The sequence below is a fragment of the Columba livia genome, chromosome 7, assembly GCF_036013475.1.
Source record: "Columba livia isolate bColLiv1 breed racing homer chromosome 7, bColLiv1.pat.W.v2, whole genome shotgun sequence".
Classification (NCBI taxonomy): Eukaryota; Metazoa; Chordata; class Aves; order Columbiformes; family Columbidae; genus Columba; species Columba livia.
In genome coordinates, this window is record NC_088608.1 from 16772127 (window position 1) to 16788058 (window position 15932).

Sequence of the window (15932 nt, forward strand, 5' to 3'; positions counted from 1 at the left end):
TTGGCCAGTAGTGTCAAGGTTGGGCAGGAGACCAATGGGCAGGTGCCAGGTGGGACCTTGAGGCTGGGTCAGGTTTGGAGGGCTGTGCCAGGACCTTGAGCAGAGCTAGGCAGTGCTGTGCCAGGCAGAGTCCCCCAGGGGTTGCAGGGCTGAGCAGGGCTGTGCCAGGTGGGGCTGTGCCAGGCAGGGCTGTGCCAGGTCCCGGGACTGTGAGGGACAGGGCTGTGCCAGCCATACCCCATGAAAAGGAGTACACATCCAAGCACGGCAGTGGGACACGGGGCCGGGCAGGCTGTGGCCACCGTCCCACTGCCCGTGGCCGTGGCCGTGCCGACGCCGTGGCCGTGGCTGCGCGCCGGGAGCCGAGCTTGGCACCCAGGAGTCCCCCCGCCCGGCCCGCCCTGTCCGTCCCCCCGGGCTCCGGTTTCCTTGTCGAAGGCAGATGCTTTCGCAGCCCCGTCCCTCCTCCTCCTTCTCCGGAGCAGCCTCCGCGCCGCGCTCCAGCCGCCCGGAGGTGCCTGCCCAGCCCAGCCCCAGCCCAGCCCAGCCCCGCCGGCCGCGGTGCCCGCCCGCCCCGGCCCGGCGGAGGGAGGCAGCGGGCACCCACCCGCCGGGGTCCCGGCCGGACCCTCGGGGCGGCTGCGAGCCCGGCTGCCCGGGTCCCCGCGGGGGGCGCGGAGGGGGCTCGGCGCTCCCCTCAGCCCTGGCAGGATGCTGCCTTCCTCGCGGACCCAGCTGGGGCTCTTCTTCATCCTCCTCTGCCCCGCCAACATCATCGGGCTCTGGTGGTGAGTAGGATATCCCAGGGTGGGTGCCAGGAGGGCGCGCAGGGTCCCTCACTCTTTGGGGGTGGTTCCCCCACTCCAGCTTGGGGACAGAGTCCCCTACACTCAGGGCACCCCTTGGGTGGGAACCACTGCTCACTGGCCAGGTGGATTCACCTTGGGGGCACCCCCACACTGTTGGGGTTCAGGCACATGAGTGCTTTGGGGGCAGCAGGCTGGGGGGACCCTGGGGGAATGGGGCACCCAGGTCCTGTGGAGGGAGCTGCAGCCGGCCTCCTTGCACCCCAAGCCTGCAGCCTGGGAGGGTTGTGTGCCCGTGGAGCAGGAAAAGGGGGGCAGGGGCCTCCGGAGCCTTCCAATAAGTCAACTTTAATTAAAAGCCCGAGGATCCCTACAGTGTCCCCTCCTGAGTGGTGGTCTGGATGCAGCAGGGACAAAACCCCTGTTTGTAATGGTGCCTTCATCAAAGGCAGAGACAGTGCCTTGCAGGATACTGGAGGGGGTGGGGGATTCATTACAGGCGCAGAGCTGGGACCCAGCCTTGGAAAGCCCAGGTATCTGTCGAAACATGAACTATTTAAATCTATTAAGAATTTCACCCAGCCTGTCTTTATCCGGTTTTAAGTGCTTAGATTCCAGCTTCCCGGCGTGCTGTCCGGGCTATCATTCATTATCTGAGGCTATTCGTCTCTACATTGTCACACTCTTTTGACCCCTAAAATAAAGCTCTCCATAAGCCTTTCACCTCCCGGTCCCCTGCCTGCCCACCAATGATTTATTCTGTGGCTCCATCCGCTTTGCTAGCCCTGGCTCCAGGAGCGTGAGGCAAAAGTGGGGAGCCTTAGTGGTTAGAAATGGTGCCATTACAGTTGATTTTACACCAGCTGAGAGTTTGTCCCTAGCACCCAAGTGCTATGTTTCCTGCTGAAAAGGGGTTAACATGGGTTTGAGAGGGGCTTGCCTTGGGTTTTCTGCTAGACGAAGGGACGGTGAGGTAGGGCAAACTCTGGCTGGAGCAGAGCACGTGCTGAGGGTCTCCCTGCTCCCCACCACACACATTAGGATAGCTGTACTCTCCCACTGCATGGTCGACCTTGCTGTTTTTTCCCTGGTTAATTCTCATACTGCTGCCCTGCGCATACATCTGTTCCTTCAGCTCTCCCCACTTTTCTGCCCCATCCTCATCAGTAACCACCCAATGGGCCCCTCACCCCCATGCTCATGCCCAGTGCCCCAGCTCCAAGGAGTTCGGTGCCACGCTGCCCATGGCTGGAGTGAGCAGTGGTGAAGCAGGACCTTGCTTTGCCTTCAGTTTGGGAGCATGCAGACAGGACCAGCAAGGGCAGGGTGCTGGAGTACTACTGCCCCCCACCCTGGCTGCTCAGAGCTATGTTTCACCAGAGAGCCTGGGTCCTGCTGGTGCCGTGACCATACCACGCATGCACTGGCAGTGCCGGCTTGGGGAGATTAACAGGATTTGGCACAGGAGGGCAAGGGGTCAAACTTGTTTTTAATTCTTTTAAAAAAGAAGAAAAGAAACTTTTAATTTAAGAACAATAATCCAGCTGCACACAGCATGGCCAAATGCAGCAGGCAGCTGAGTGGCCACAGGGGAATCACCAGTGTGCACTTTGCTTCGCTCAAGAGCCTGGAGCCAGAGAGCCGGGAGGAGGTGATGTGTGGATGAGGCCACCAAATGGACATGCTGGGCTTCCTGGGATGGGGCACTGGAGGAGCTGGCTGACCCACTAACTGCTTCCTCCAGAGCCTGGGATCTATGGCCCTTGGCTGAGATCATCCCTCATTTCCAGGGAGATCTTCCCGTGCCGGGTAGAGGGGTCTGGGCACTGCCCAGCCCTTCGAGCCAGCTCAAGATGGGCATCTTTCCACATGAAAGCTCCTGGTACCCATCCCCTCTCCCAGGTCTGGGTAGCATTGGTGTCTGTGGGTTTTGCTTTTGGTGAGTAGGGGTTCAGGGTGCAGCCATGTGTTGTGCCTGGACTCCTGGAAGTCCCAGGGCTGGTGGTATTGGTAGACCTGTTCCTTGCTGTCCCTGTCACTGATGCCTAGAGACCTTGGTGGCATGCCTTTGTGTGTGCATCTCTGGGCACCTGCGGGTGCTTAGCCAAGGGGGATGTTTCCCCAGGTAGGAAAGGAAGGTCTTTACACCCATGCCATCCCTGGATGCATTGGCTGTACAGTAGAGGGGATGCAGGGGCTGCCTGTCTGAGGCATTTTTTTCCCATGCTGGTAACAAAGCAAATTGTGAGAGTGGCACAGTGAGGTGCAGCAGAGCAGGGTTGGGCACTATCCCCAACCCTGACATGCAGCCAGACTCAGACACTCCCAGGAGGTGACACTGGGATCCCAGCGGACGGCTGCATCTACAGAGAAAGGTTTGGGTGTGATGTCTGAGAAGTGACATCCTGCTGACAAGATCAAAGCCTGAAAATGAGCATTCTCATTGTGGTGGGATGTCCTCAGAGGGCTCACTGAAGTTAAAGTCACTTTTGTCCTATATTCCCTGTGCCCCTGTGTTTGAGAAGAGGCAGAGGGACAGGGGGAGAGGCAGACACATGGACCTTTCCATGGCAGAGAGGAGCCAGCTCTGGTCAGTGCCAATGGGGAAGATGTGCCATTCAGGTGATACCAGTACTTCAGTTAGTGCCAGACTAGAGGGAACAGGCTCCCATTGTTCCCACTAGCTCTCTCTCCTCTCATCATCTGTTCAACGTTCTCACCTGTCTCCTTATGCAACAGCTGAGGAGGACAGGTAGGGACCACCTGGGGCTCCTGGGCTGGCGTGGAGGCTGCAGGCATATGAGGTGGGCAAACTTGGTGTCTCAGGAGTCCCAGGCTGGTTCAGGGCAGGACTTCAGTTGAGCAGGTTTGTGTTTGGGTTGTACTCACAGGGATGCTGGCACTGTGGGGATGGGGGTGGGCAAAGCCAGGCTTCCTCAGTGCTCCAATACCCATTGGCTCTCCATGGGCACGGCCAAGAGCAGTTGGGAGGTGAAAGAGAGAGCAATGGGGAAAACCATCTCGCGTGAGATGTGCTCCACTCCAGCTGTGGGTCTGAGGGGGCCTGGAGTGACAAACACCTGCCCTGTGTCCCTTTCCCATGCATGTATACGGGTGGTGCATCTCCAGGTTTTCATGGGGCTCCTTCAGAGGAGCCATGAGAGGAATGAGGAACCATCCAAAAGCACCCATGGCTGCATCCTTGCTTGAGGGGGTTCTGGCCTTGCACCCACCCAAAGCCACACACTCGTGGGTGGGTTTTATGCTCCTGTGGACTGCCCTTCTCCTCTGCAATGCTGACCAGCACCTGCACTGTGCAAAGCCTGTAAGGGCAGGCTGCTGGGTTGTAGGGCCCTGCCTGTGTGCCTTGGGGTGAGCATCGTGAGTCACTCCCTGGGCCTGCTGACCCATACCTGCCACCCCACAGCCTGCGGTCCCCCACGGTGCCCGGAAGACTGGGTTGCCCAGCCATCCTGGGCATGCCCTTCCCCCTGGAGTGGTGCCGTGTGAGCAGCAAAGTGGGAGTCCCTGCCTGGTGGCATCCCCCTGTGCTCCTTCTGGGGCAGCCACTGACCGGCTGGGCGTTCAAAGGGAAAATATTTCCCTTGAACTCTTTGAGACGGCAGCAGCTCCAGAATTGGGCTACTTGTGTCCTCCCCTAAAGACAACTGAGCTTTCTGCCATGCCATCCCTCGTCCCTGCTCCTGGTCACCTCCACTCTCCCACGGTGTTGCCCAGGCTGCCCAGCCCTGCCTTACATGTGTCTTGAGCTGGACGACATGGCTGGGCTTTGCATCAGAGACTTGACCCCTCCAAATCCTCCTTGTACAGGAGGGTGCTGGGCAGAGCTGGGCACACCCTGATATTCACTCAGGACATGCAGGCTCCTGCCATCACATCTGGCACCCACATTTGGGCATCTGATAGCTTAGCCCTTGTGCCACCCCAGCTCCAACCTTCACCAGCGCCCGGAGGAAGAACACAGTGACCATGGGTGGTCGGACCCCTTCTCTTCCCAGCCACTCAAGGACTTGGATATAGCTTCAGGACCACCTGTCTGTGGGCACATGCTCCCTCCATCCTTCCTGGTACCTGCAGCACAAGCCTGGGCAGCTCCTGCCCGTGTGTGCCCGACCTCAAAGTGACCCTGCAGCTCCATGAGTTGACACCATGCCACACCAAAGCCTCTTTCCTTTGGATGGCATCCCAGCTTTTTGCATCCTGTCCTTGCTGAGGAGGAGGGCAGGGAACGGCGTCCCTTTGCTCTCCCCATCCCATGGCATTTCCTTCTCCCTTGGTGCCCCCAGTGCTGCTCAGCAGCTGAGTCCCAGCTGTGCCCCTCCAGGCAGTGACTTGCTGCTTACTCAGCCCTGCCATACGTCTCCTGCTCTGCTTTCCACACCCGGCTACCCTGGTTAGTGGCAGCACCCACGCATTGCCCCAGGTGAGGGGCCGGGTACCTGCTGCACACCTGCATGGGTTGAAGGGAAAGATGGATGAATGGAAATTCATGTGTGTGTCCCCCTCACCCTGTTTGCACAGCTTGAAAAGAGATGGGCTCTTGCCAGGTCTGATTTCCTTAAAGTGCTGTCACCGACTGTGACACATTGGTTGGGATGCATGGTGACCTCTTCCTGCAGGGATGGAGCTCATATCTCCAGGGCTGGCATCCTGTGGCTGTCACCTCTCTGAGCAGGCAGAGAAGTGCCTGTGGGCTCGCAATGATGGGTCAGGTACCCTGGCGCCCTGCTTCCCCTTCCTGAAGGCATCCGGGGGCTGGGATGGAGACATGGATGTGAGGCAAGCCATCCCCTTGCTACCACACAGCGGGGTCCCTGTGTCACAAGGGAATGCTCAGGCAGCAGTACTCAGTGGGTGCAGTCCTGGCATGGCACAACCACTGCTCTCCCCCAGGGTTTCACTGTCTCCCCTCAATCAAGGTCTGCTGGCAAGGGCCAGGAGAAGCCCTGCTCCACGCCATCCCCATGTCCAAGGCAAGATGGCGCCAGGCTTCTTGGTGTATGATTTTAGCTGGAAAACAGACTGGGAGATACTGAAGGCTCCATGACCATGAGTTGAATGGGAAAAGCTGGTGATTATGGCTTCTGGGAGCCCCTGGCTCTATTGCAGTGAGGACACCATCCAGAGAACAGGGGTTGCATCAGAAGCCCCAGTGACTCCTGTTTCCTGTGTGTCACCAGGACTGGGCTCAGGCTGTGGCTGTGGCAGCTGAAGGGGTGACAGCAGCAGGTTGGCAGCATATTGCAGCTCCTCTTCCATGCCTCAGTTTCCCCTTTCAACAATGGCAGTTGTTTCCTTTGCAAAGGGGTGCTGGGAATCAGGGATGAAAGCATGGCTCATCATTTCATCTCCTTTTGGGGTGAGATGACAGAGATGTGGTGGCAGTTTTGGCAGCAGGCAGGAGGGATGCTGCTGGGGCGCCAAGCCTCACTGGGGGCTGCCAGGAGGGAGGTGACAGGGGGCCGGGATGCCCCGGGCAGGTTGAGGGGAGCTGGGCTGGCGACCTGGTTCCTTCACCAGGGCAGGGGGAGGAGTGCCCAGCGGCAGAGGTGGGGCACCTTAATTGTAGATGCGGGAGGCCTTGGAGCAGGACAAGCTCAGGCAGATCTGGGCCCCGCGCCGGAGCCCTTGCCAAAGCGGTAGCAGTTTGGCAGCATTTTTCTTGCCCTTGTCTACCCCCCGTCCCCCCCCCAGCTCCAACCCATCCAAAGCAAAACAGCTCTCGGGCTCCCGACAGCCTCCCTGTGCCAGAGAGCGAAGCCCAGCGGAAATTAATATCGCACTGGACTTAGGCAGCCCACCCCATGCCTCAGCATGGCCAGGGAGCTCCTGTGTGCTCCCGCCGGCTTCGCCACCACCCGGGCCATGAGTGGGGACCCTCATAGTGGTGGTGAACCCCCCACCGCCCCCCAGCCCCGCGGGGCTGAGTGCTTCTTCCTGGCCTGATCCAGCGGGCTGGGGTGAGCTGCAGTTCAGCATTTGATCTGATGGCCCTGGGGGGCTGGCGCATCGTTTTTATATGAGTACAAAGAGTCATCTCTTAATGAAAGTCCCAGCTCCCCTTCTTCCCCACCCCGCCAGAGCAGGCAGCCAAATCCCTGTTGTCCCGTTGGGGATATTGGGAGCCCATGGTCCCCAAGGAGGACGAGCTCAGAGCCTGGTATGGAGGATTTAATCCCCATGTGGTGATCGTGGGATGGGGCTGAACAGGCTCACTGGTGGCTTTTCCCATGGGTCTCACTTTCCCCATTGATGGGGGACCTATGCCAGCCCAGCTGCAGCTCCACAATGCTTCCCCAGCTGCACCATCCCTTTGCAGAGGTACCTGTGCATCACACAGCAAAGGGAAACCAAGTTACAGGGAGCAAAGGGAGACAGGTTCTCCCCAGCAGCAGTGTGCACTTGCCTCAGTTTCCCTGTTGGAGGTCACCTTTCCAGGCTGTGCGCTTAGTTGAGCTGTTTAACCCTTTAAGTCTCCAGACAAAGCATAGAGGCTCCTTTTCCAGACTGTGTGAGAGGGCACGTCCTCCTGAAACCCAGCTGGAGTTTGGTGGGCAGGAGACGTGGGCAGCCTGGGAGCCTGACATGGAGCAGGGAGACCCTGGCAGGACCTTGAGCATCAAACAAGAGGGTCAGAAAGGGTGTGCACCGGGGGCAGGATGGCAAGTGAAGTCCTGCAACTTTGTGTCCCGAACACAGCCCCCCAGCTGCGTGAGAGTGAAAAGGAAATCCAGAACATAGTTAAACACCGAGATTCAGCTTGTGATTTTTGAGCCCCTGGGGCTTGGCCAGACTATAAAGGTCTGGGTTTGGAAGCTGCAGCACAGCTGGTGCTCCCCAGCAAGAGGGGCTGCCAGCAGCATGGGCCACCTGGGTACTGCTCCCCAGGGGACGTGGCCCCACAGTCATGGGGCATCCCAAGTGCTGGGGGATGCTGAGTCCAGCCCTGGTGTCCTGTGGGCATTCACAGCCAGGAAAACCATGTTATCGAGCAGGATGAGCTCTGACCCCACAGGAGAGGTGCTGGAGGTGGGGTGGGGCTGAATGGGGCTGTGTTTGGGTTGTGCTAAATTCAGGTGGCCCGTGGCTATGCAGTCTCTGTGCTGTGGGACGGGCAGTGTGGGCAGGAGACTGTCAGCACAGCATGCCTGCACTCTGCCTGCTGTGGCTCCAGCATTGCCCGCGGCGGAGCTGGAGCATCACCCATCCTGGCATGGGGCACAGCACCAGCGGGCTGTGCAGCTGCACAAGCTGTGCCACGGAGGGCACTGCAGGCAAAATGTGTGGGGAAAGTACAGGAGTTTCTGTATCCAGCGGCACACCAGGTAGTGCAACATTGAACTCAGGGTTTGCTTCCCAGCCTGGAGAACCAGGCACCTCCTTCCAGCTCTGCTGGCAAGGAGGAGCCGCCTCTGACTTGAGCTGAGACTTGACCTCCCATGCTGGCATCGGTAGGGCTGGTGATGCCACCTGCACCCCTTCCTTGCCTGCACGTGCCCACCCATGGCTCTACTCCCCCCGGGGCCCGTGCCTGGGGAGAGGGAGGTGAGCATGGGAGTCTGGACAGCAGCCAAGGAGCTTTATCACTGGCAAGGTCACTCGGCTCATCTCCCACGGGGTAAAGCTGTGAGTCCCCCTGGAGATGGGAAGGAGCAGCAAGACTGCTGTCTGGGCTCCCTGCTGTGCCCATGGGACTCCCTGAGCCACAGCTGCACTGGGCATTGGTCACATCATTGTGCCAGGGCTGTGCTGGGTCAGTGCCAGGTGCAAAGAGCAGGAGCTGAGCAGCACAGCATCTCTGTCACCTCCCATTGGAGACACCGCCATCACCCCAAGGGATGTCCCCAAGGGCTTTGGGGTATGGAGTGGCACATATCAGCATTCTCCAGTGAGCCCTGCAGCTGGAGATCTCCCCCATTCCTGTCTGGGCAGGACAAGGTGTCCCCTGGGTGCTGGCATGTAGGTGCTACCCATACCTTTCACCCTGCTCTCCCTGCATACCTCTCCCTGTCCCCTTGTCACCCAGGCTCCGTGCTGAGCTGGCACTGCACCACGGCCCCACTCCATCTCTGAGTGCAGGACTGGTTGTGCCACCCTGCCCCCACCCTGGCTTGGGTGCTGGTTTTGTTCTGCTTGTTGTCCCTCCTGCAGGGCAGTGGGGAGCCCCCTGGTCATGGACCCCAACAGCATCTGCCGCAAGACGAAGCGGTTGGCGGGGAAGCAGGCGGAGCTGTGCCAGCTGGAACCGGAGATTGTGCAGGAGGTGGCCAAGGGCACCAAGCTGGGGGTCCGGGAGTGCCAGTACCAATTCCGCTTCCGCCGCTGGAACTGCACCAGCCACAGCAAGTACTTCGGCAAGATCCTGCAGCAGGGTAAGGCCAGCACTTCCTCCACTTCCCTTCTCCCAAAAAGCCTCCAGCTGCCTGGTCATGCACCTCCCCAGGACTCCTGGAGCAGAGTCTGGGCGGGCAAGCCTCTGTGTGTGTGTGTGTGCGCGTGCAGGCGGTTGCTCAGTGCTCCCCAGTGCAGTCATACTGAGGTTTTACTGCTGGGACATGTCTCCCCGTGTTGTAATGAAGCAATTACCGATGCTCCCAGACAGTGCGGGGCTTCACAGAGCCCAAGAATGCACCCTCGTCTGGCAGTGATTTACTGCTCCCCCAGGACTCCGGGCTGTGCTGGGGGAAGGGGCCTGGGTGGAAGGCAGCAGGCAGCTGCTGGGAGCTGCCCCTCGCCCCATGGGTGCCCTGCAGATCCCTCCTCCTGATCCTGCAGGGAGCAGAGGAAAGGAGTGCTTGCCCCCATCCCTGCATCCCTGGGTGGGCACTCAGATGTCACCCCAAGACACAGGGACAGGGTGACAGAGAGGGATGGGCAGGTCCCAGCCAGGTGGATACAGTGGTCCAAGCCCAGCCCAGGGCAGAGGCAGAGCGAGGGGGCACCCATGGTTCTGTAAGGGTTGGGAAAGCCCCTGCCATGGTCCCAAGGGAGAGAGGCTGGGGGCTGAATACAGAATTGGGGGATGCTCGAAGCACCTTGGGCTGGTAGGGCCACTTAGTGTGTGGTGAGTTTAGTCTTGCCTCTGTTGCCACGTTGGTCCCTGTGCTGGGGTGGATGAAGATGCTGGAATGAGCCTTGGTCTCCTTGGCCATCACATCTCCTGCTGGTGCATCCATCGGGCCAAGGCAGAGCAGGTATGCCCTTGGGCCTTGCAGGCGAGTCAAGGTGGGATCCCTGGGATCACTGTCAAGGACAGAGTGCCCCTGTTACTGTGGGTACCAGTGTGGGGCAGAGCTGGGGCCCCAACAGAGACACTGATCCCTGACAAGGAGGTAGGCTCTTTTAAGAATCTGATTTGAGGGTGTGGGTTACCCCCAACACAGGGAGGTGTAGTCAGTCGAGGGGCAGAGAGCCAGGGCACATGTGGGTCACTCCTGCCTCTGGAGTCATCTGTTTTCACAACAACCTGGCAGCGAGGCAGGTGTGAGCTGTGCCAGACAGGGCTCTAGGCTCGCGTGGTGCCAGGATGCCAGGGCCAGACCAGGTGGCAAATGGGTGATGCTGGTGGGTGAGTTACTGGATGCCCAGGGGAAGCCTAGGTTGGAGGAGATGCAGGCGCAGTAGGCATAGAGATGTTGGAGGAACCACCACACTCTGTTTGGCCCAGCTTCACTGCTGGAGTGGTGAAGATGAGAAATGTCCTGGGGACAATGATGCATTTGGGAGCACCTGGCACTCTGAAGACATGGGACACCACAGCTAGAGGCATGGAGGTCCCCAGGGCTGCATTGTGGGTATCAGAAGCAGAGATATTGCCCTGCACTGAGAGGTGCCAGGAGGCATCAGCCTCCCTCTAAGCCTGTAGGGACTGCATAAATCATCCCAGCATTTTTGGGGTTCCCAGCTGCCAGCAGATGGGTCTGTCCCATCCAGCAGTTGCCTCTTTTCAAGGATTCTGCAGTGAGCTCCGGTTCCCGGCTGTGGCCTTCCTGGTGCAGTTGTGGCTGTCCCCGCTTCCCTCCCCACTGCCTGTGCCAGGCGCTGCGTGCCAGGGCAGGCTGGCCTGCGGGCAGCCACGTGTCTGGACGAGCTGTCAGAGGAGTGTCACCCCCTGAGTCCCCAACTGGCAGGTGGCACGGTGACCTCTGCCAGCTGCAGGCTGTCCGCTAAGGGCCCTGCCAGCCCCTGTTAGGAGCAGGCAGGTGGTCCTGTGGCTCAGCGGGTCAGGAGGGCCAGAGGACACCTGCCTCTGCAGTGGCACCACTGTTAGGGCACGGGTGTGCTCAGTTCCCGCCAGCACCAGTGGGAATCAAGTACTGTGTGGGCTTGTGGAGGGGCTACTAACGGAGGAGGTGCCCAGGAGACCCTCTTCCTGCAGCGCCCCCAAGTCCGAGTGGTGCAGACGGAGGGATGGGTCATCCCCCAAAACACACCGTCCCTTCTATCCCCAGGTACCCACTATGTGTTAACACCCTGGGCCAGCCCTGCCCTGTCATTTGGGTGGGCAGGAGTTTGCCTGGCACAGGGGGAGCACGGGAGCCCCCTGAGCAGGGTGCCGCGCCCCCATTGCCAGAATCCCCCGCTGGCTGCGGCTGCGAGCGGCAGGTCTGGGCAGGGGAAGGATGCTTGGAATTCGTGTCCCGGAGCAGAGAGAGACAGGAGCAAATACTAATAATAAATAATCTTGCAGGGTGGAGGCTGTGTCGGCGGAGAGAGGTGAACAGGCAGCGCCCTGTGGCAAAGTGGGTACAGGGGGAGTGTGGGCAGCATGGCTTCATTGCTGCCATCTGTTAGAGGGGTGAGTGGCACTTGTGGTGTCCCTCGCAGAACTTTTGTCCTCTCTGGATGCCAGCTTGCAGCTGGGGATGGAATTTTTACAGCTTGGAGGGACATTGCAGGGTGGTGTGAGGAAGCTGTGGATGCCACACCCAGGGCCCCCGACTGCTCCCCAGCTTCCTATCTTTCCTATGAGGCAGCACCCATCCTTGCAGGGGAGGCAGGAGACAGCTTCTGCCCCAGGCAGCCTACTCTGGGTGCTTCGCCCAGGGAACAGCACCAAGTACAGAGGATGAGGGAGAAGGAGAGGTCCGAGCACCCATGGAGTGCTGGCGGGAGGATGGTCCACTTGCAGAGCGTTTGCCAGAGCTGACCTCACACCCTGGCCCTGGCTGTTCCCCTGCAGATATCCGGGAGACAGCCTTCGTGTATGCCATCACGGCAGCCGGGGTGAGCCACGCCATCACGCAGGCCTGCAGCATGGGCGAGCTGCTGCAGTGCGGCTGTGAGCTGACACGGAGCCGGGCTCCCCCCTCACCCACGGCGGGTCCGGGCACTGAGGGCACTGCCTGGGAGTGGGGGGGCTGCGGGGATGATGTGCAGTTCGGCTATGAGAAGTCCCAGCAGTTCATGGATGCCAAGAGCAAGAAAGGCAAAAATGACATCCGGGCTCTCATCGACCTGCACAACAATGAAGCCGGACGTTTGGTAAGGACTCTGCTCTCCCTGCCCTCCTTGCCCTCTGCAAGAATCACCCTCCCACGGCCCTACCCAGATCAACCCTCCACCTTCACCTCCCGCAAGCCGTGTACCTTATCTTTTTCATTTTTTTTGCAAGTTTTTATTTCCATATATGCAAGCCATCAGACACTCCAGATTTATAGAGTCCCATCCCTTGAAACATCTAAGGCCAGGCTGGATGGGACTCTGAGCAACCTGATCTAGTTGAAGATGTCTCTGCTTATTGCAGGGGTTGAACTAGACGACCTTTGAAGGTCCCTTCCAACACAAACGATTCTATGATTCTATGGACCTATATCTTTCAGGAGACCTTTGCAGGTGCTTTGGATCCCCTTGTAGCCCTCCAAGCACCCTGCCCTGGTCCAGGGCAGCACCAAGAGGCAGGGTTCCAACTGGGCGGGGAGGCAGGGGACTGGGGCATGAGCGCCGCTGTCTCTTCCCCAGGCAGTGCGCAGCTACATGAGGACAGAGTGCAAATGCCATGGGCTGTCGGGCTCCTGCACCCTGCGGACCTGCTGGCGGAAGATGCCCCATTTTCGTGAGGTGGGGGACCGCCTGCTCGAGCGCTTCAACGGGGCTTTCAAGGTGATGGGGGGCAACGATGGGAAAACCCTCATCCCAGTTGGTGACAACATCAAACCACCTGACAAGCAGGACCTCATCTATTCTGCTGACTCGCCTGATTTCTGCTCAGCTAACCGTAAGACGGGTTCGCTGGGCACCCGAGGCCGTGTCTGCAACAGCACAGCCATGGACACGAGCGGGTGTGACCTGCTGTGCTGTGGGCGAGGGCACCGGGACGAGACGGTGGTACTGGAGGAGAACTGCCTTTGCCGCTTCCACTGGTGCTGTGTGGTACAGTGCCGCAAGTGCTCCGTCCGTCAGGAGCTCAGCCTCTGCATCTGACGGCCTGGGATCGGGTGAGGACAATTTCAGGGGCCACTCCCAGGCTCATGATGTGGCCCCCTGGGACAAAGACAGGCTGAGCCAGTGGCAGGGACGGTGGGGGTGAGTCCAGCTCTGAGCTCCAGGGACTTCTGGCTTACCTGTGGGACAGCATGGGGCTACCTGGCATCCCCATGGCCCTCATGGTGGGGGATGTGGGCACAGGGCTTCCACTAATAAAGCTATTTAAAGCTGGTGTGCCGCAGCGCTTCCTGGGGAGGGCTGGGAAGTGCTGACTACTGTATTGGGAAGGAGCTGGTCAGAGAGCCGTTCCACCTGGGCTATGAGTCCCATGATCAGCCAGAGTCCTCCCATCCTCCTGTTTGTGCTGATTGCATGGGGATCCGTGGCAGAGCCCAGCTCATTTTTCATCCACTCTTTGCTTTTCTCTGTGGTTGTAGAGCCAGGAGATGAGTGGGAATGTGGGCGAGTGCTCTACTGTCCTGCTCTGCAGCCTCCAGGCTGGCTAGGTGCTCTCCTCCCATCATCCATGGCCACCATCACTTGGAGATGCCAGTTTGTATCCTACCACCACCTGACCTGGGATATTTACAGTGACTGGCAGTCCATGGTTCCCTCTGCTCAACCCTCATGCAGGAGGAATGGCTTGCTGCCCTGACTCCATGGTGATGGGCTGTGACTTTCTTGAAGTGTTCTCTATTCTTTTCACTTTGTCTTCAGCCACCTTTGCTGCAGTCCCCACCTGGCACAGAGAAGCCCTGCACTGTGCTGGCACTCCTGGCTTGGTGGCATGCGAGGTATTTCCTTGGCATGCCACGAGCCACGTGCAGCCTCACCTGGCCTGCACGGTGCCAGGCATGAATCCGTAACCTGATCAGCCTCTGCCTCGTGTGGGCAAACACAGGGTGAGGAGCAACCTGGCTGCCCAGCAGGGCAGGCTGCTATCCCTCTGCTCCAGAGGCTCCAGGGGTCTCTGAGGGGGACCCTCCCATGCTGCAAGGAGACCATGGGAACTGGTTTCTCCAGCTTCCCCAGCACGGGAGTTGAGGTAACTGCAGAGGGGAACATGTGTGTGCAGTGCCCGCTCATCTGGCAATGCCATGCTGTGCAGAGGAGCCCTTGAGGGATGCCAGCAGAGCCAGAGCCTGGGCAGAGACGTCCACGCTCTTGCGCCTGCCCTCCACACTGTAGCAACACGGGACATGGGGGCTTTGCCCTCCCACTCCTCTGTAAAAGTGCTATTGGGGCTCTCAGCCAAGGGCACGTGGGGTACTGCCAGGCGGGAGCAGAGCTGGCAGTGCTGGGCACATGGCAAGGCCAGGGGAGCTGCAACGGGGTGATGACAGCAGCCGGTCCCTCCTCACCTGCCCTAGGCTGCTAGCAGTGATGGGCAGGCGAAGCAGGGTGCTGGTGAACCATTAACTTGGCCCAGTGAGCACTGGGGCGGGAGCCTCTAAATCTGTCAGCTGCAGCTTTGCAGCTGGAAGTTCCCTCCTGGCTTGCTCAGAGTGGCACTGGGAGGGGGGAGGTACATGTGGCTCCCTGGAACTCTAGGCCATGCACCCACCCATGGGAACACAAGGGTGGGTGTGAGCAGGGCTGGGTGGGTGCAGGTGAAGGTACCTGTGCACACAAGCAGCTTCATGTGCATGTGTGCACACGCAGGTAACATGTCTATGCGTGTTCACAGCCATACGTCTGCATGTGAGTTTGTGTGCACATGCATTGCTGTGCATGTGAGCCCTTTGTGGGTTGCCCCTGTGTCTTCATGCATGTCAGTGAATATAGGGCAAATTGCCAGCGTGTGTGTGCTGGTGACACTGACCTCATATGTGCCCGTGTGCGAGCATGATTGTTTGCACGTACCTTACCGTGTTTGTGCAGGTGTGTCTGGAATGGGGGGACATGTGTGGGTACAGGAGGGCCCTGCAAGAGGGGACCTGCAGAGGTGCAAGGTCTGTGTGCTGGGAGATGTGGGGACACATTTCATAGGCTGAGCAGTTCCCTTTGTTTTAGAAACACTGGAGCATCCCTCAAGCCCTGGGCTACTTATCAGGGGAGTTCAGTTCAGACAGATAATGTGAACCTCTGGGTTACACGTGCTCTCCCTCTGAGCCATCTCAGGCTGAGGCCAGTTATACTGGGGTGTTCTGGTTCTCTCAGAGTGCAGAGGTTGAGCCTGGGGCTGGGAGCCGTGTTTCTTGGATCCATCCCAGCTCTGATCTTCAGCAATCTCCTTTTCTGGAATCTGCCTCAGTTTCCCCATAATGGACTGCTTTCATGCTGCTTGCTACAAGGACATGGCTCTGAAGATCTGGATTATGGGTAAAACCTGGGAAAGGCAGGTAGCTCTTGTAAGGGATTCAATGGCTGTTCGACCCAAATTACAGCTCCTGAAGGCCGGAGACTACAAAAGACAAAAATGTGGAAGGGGAAGAGGCTGGAAAATGCAGTCGGGGAAGTGACAAGAGACTGTCACTTGGAGAGAGATACACGGACACTGACTGTGAGATGACTCCTCTCATCCCCAGGATATCTCCAAGCATCCCCGCACCTAACTGGGGAGTGGGGGATGCCAGGGCAAGAGGTCCTGGCACAGGTGTGTGATGCCAGTCAGTAGCTAGGCAGGGGCTGGACCTGGCCTGATGGGCTGGAGGGGCCTGAACACCCAGCAGGCCCCAC

The 15932-nt window shown here is 59.1% G+C and overlaps 1 protein-coding gene across 2 annotated transcripts; it reads left to right on the forward strand.

The window, feature by feature from the left end:
- Nucleotides 1-427: 427 nt before the first annotated feature.
- On the forward strand, nucleotides 428-13485 carry WNT6 (Wnt family member 6). Of its 2 annotated transcripts, none has more exons than XM_021290625.2 (4): nucleotides 428-788; nucleotides 8984-9199; nucleotides 12010-12311; nucleotides 12789-13485. In XM_021290625.2, the coding sequence occupies exons 1-4, from the start codon at nucleotides 443-445 to the stop codon at nucleotides 13248-13250; spliced, it is 1326 nt and encodes a 441-aa protein (XP_021146300.2). In that variant the 5' UTR covers nucleotides 428-442; the 3' UTR covers nucleotides 13251-13485. The 2 variants fall into 2 exon arrangements, with proteins under 2 accessions (XP_021146300.2, XP_005498647.1); XM_005498590.2 differs by having other exon boundaries at nucleotides 468-788; nucleotides 8979-9199.
- Nucleotides 13486-15932: the final 2447 nt, after the last annotated feature.

Coding starts and splice junctions, on each gene's coding strand:
- WNT6 (XM_021290625.2), top strand. CDS start 443: ATGCTTTCGCAGCCCCGTCCCTCCTCCTCCTTCTCCGGAGCAGCCTCC. Junction 789..8,983: donor AACATCATCGGGCTCTGGTG/GTGAGTAGGATA, acceptor CCTGCAGGGCAG/TGGGGAGCCCCCTGGTCATG. Junction 9,200..12,009: donor CGGCAAGATCCTGCAGCAGG/GTAAGGCCAGCA, acceptor GTTCCCCTGCAG/ATATCCGGGAGACAGCCTTC.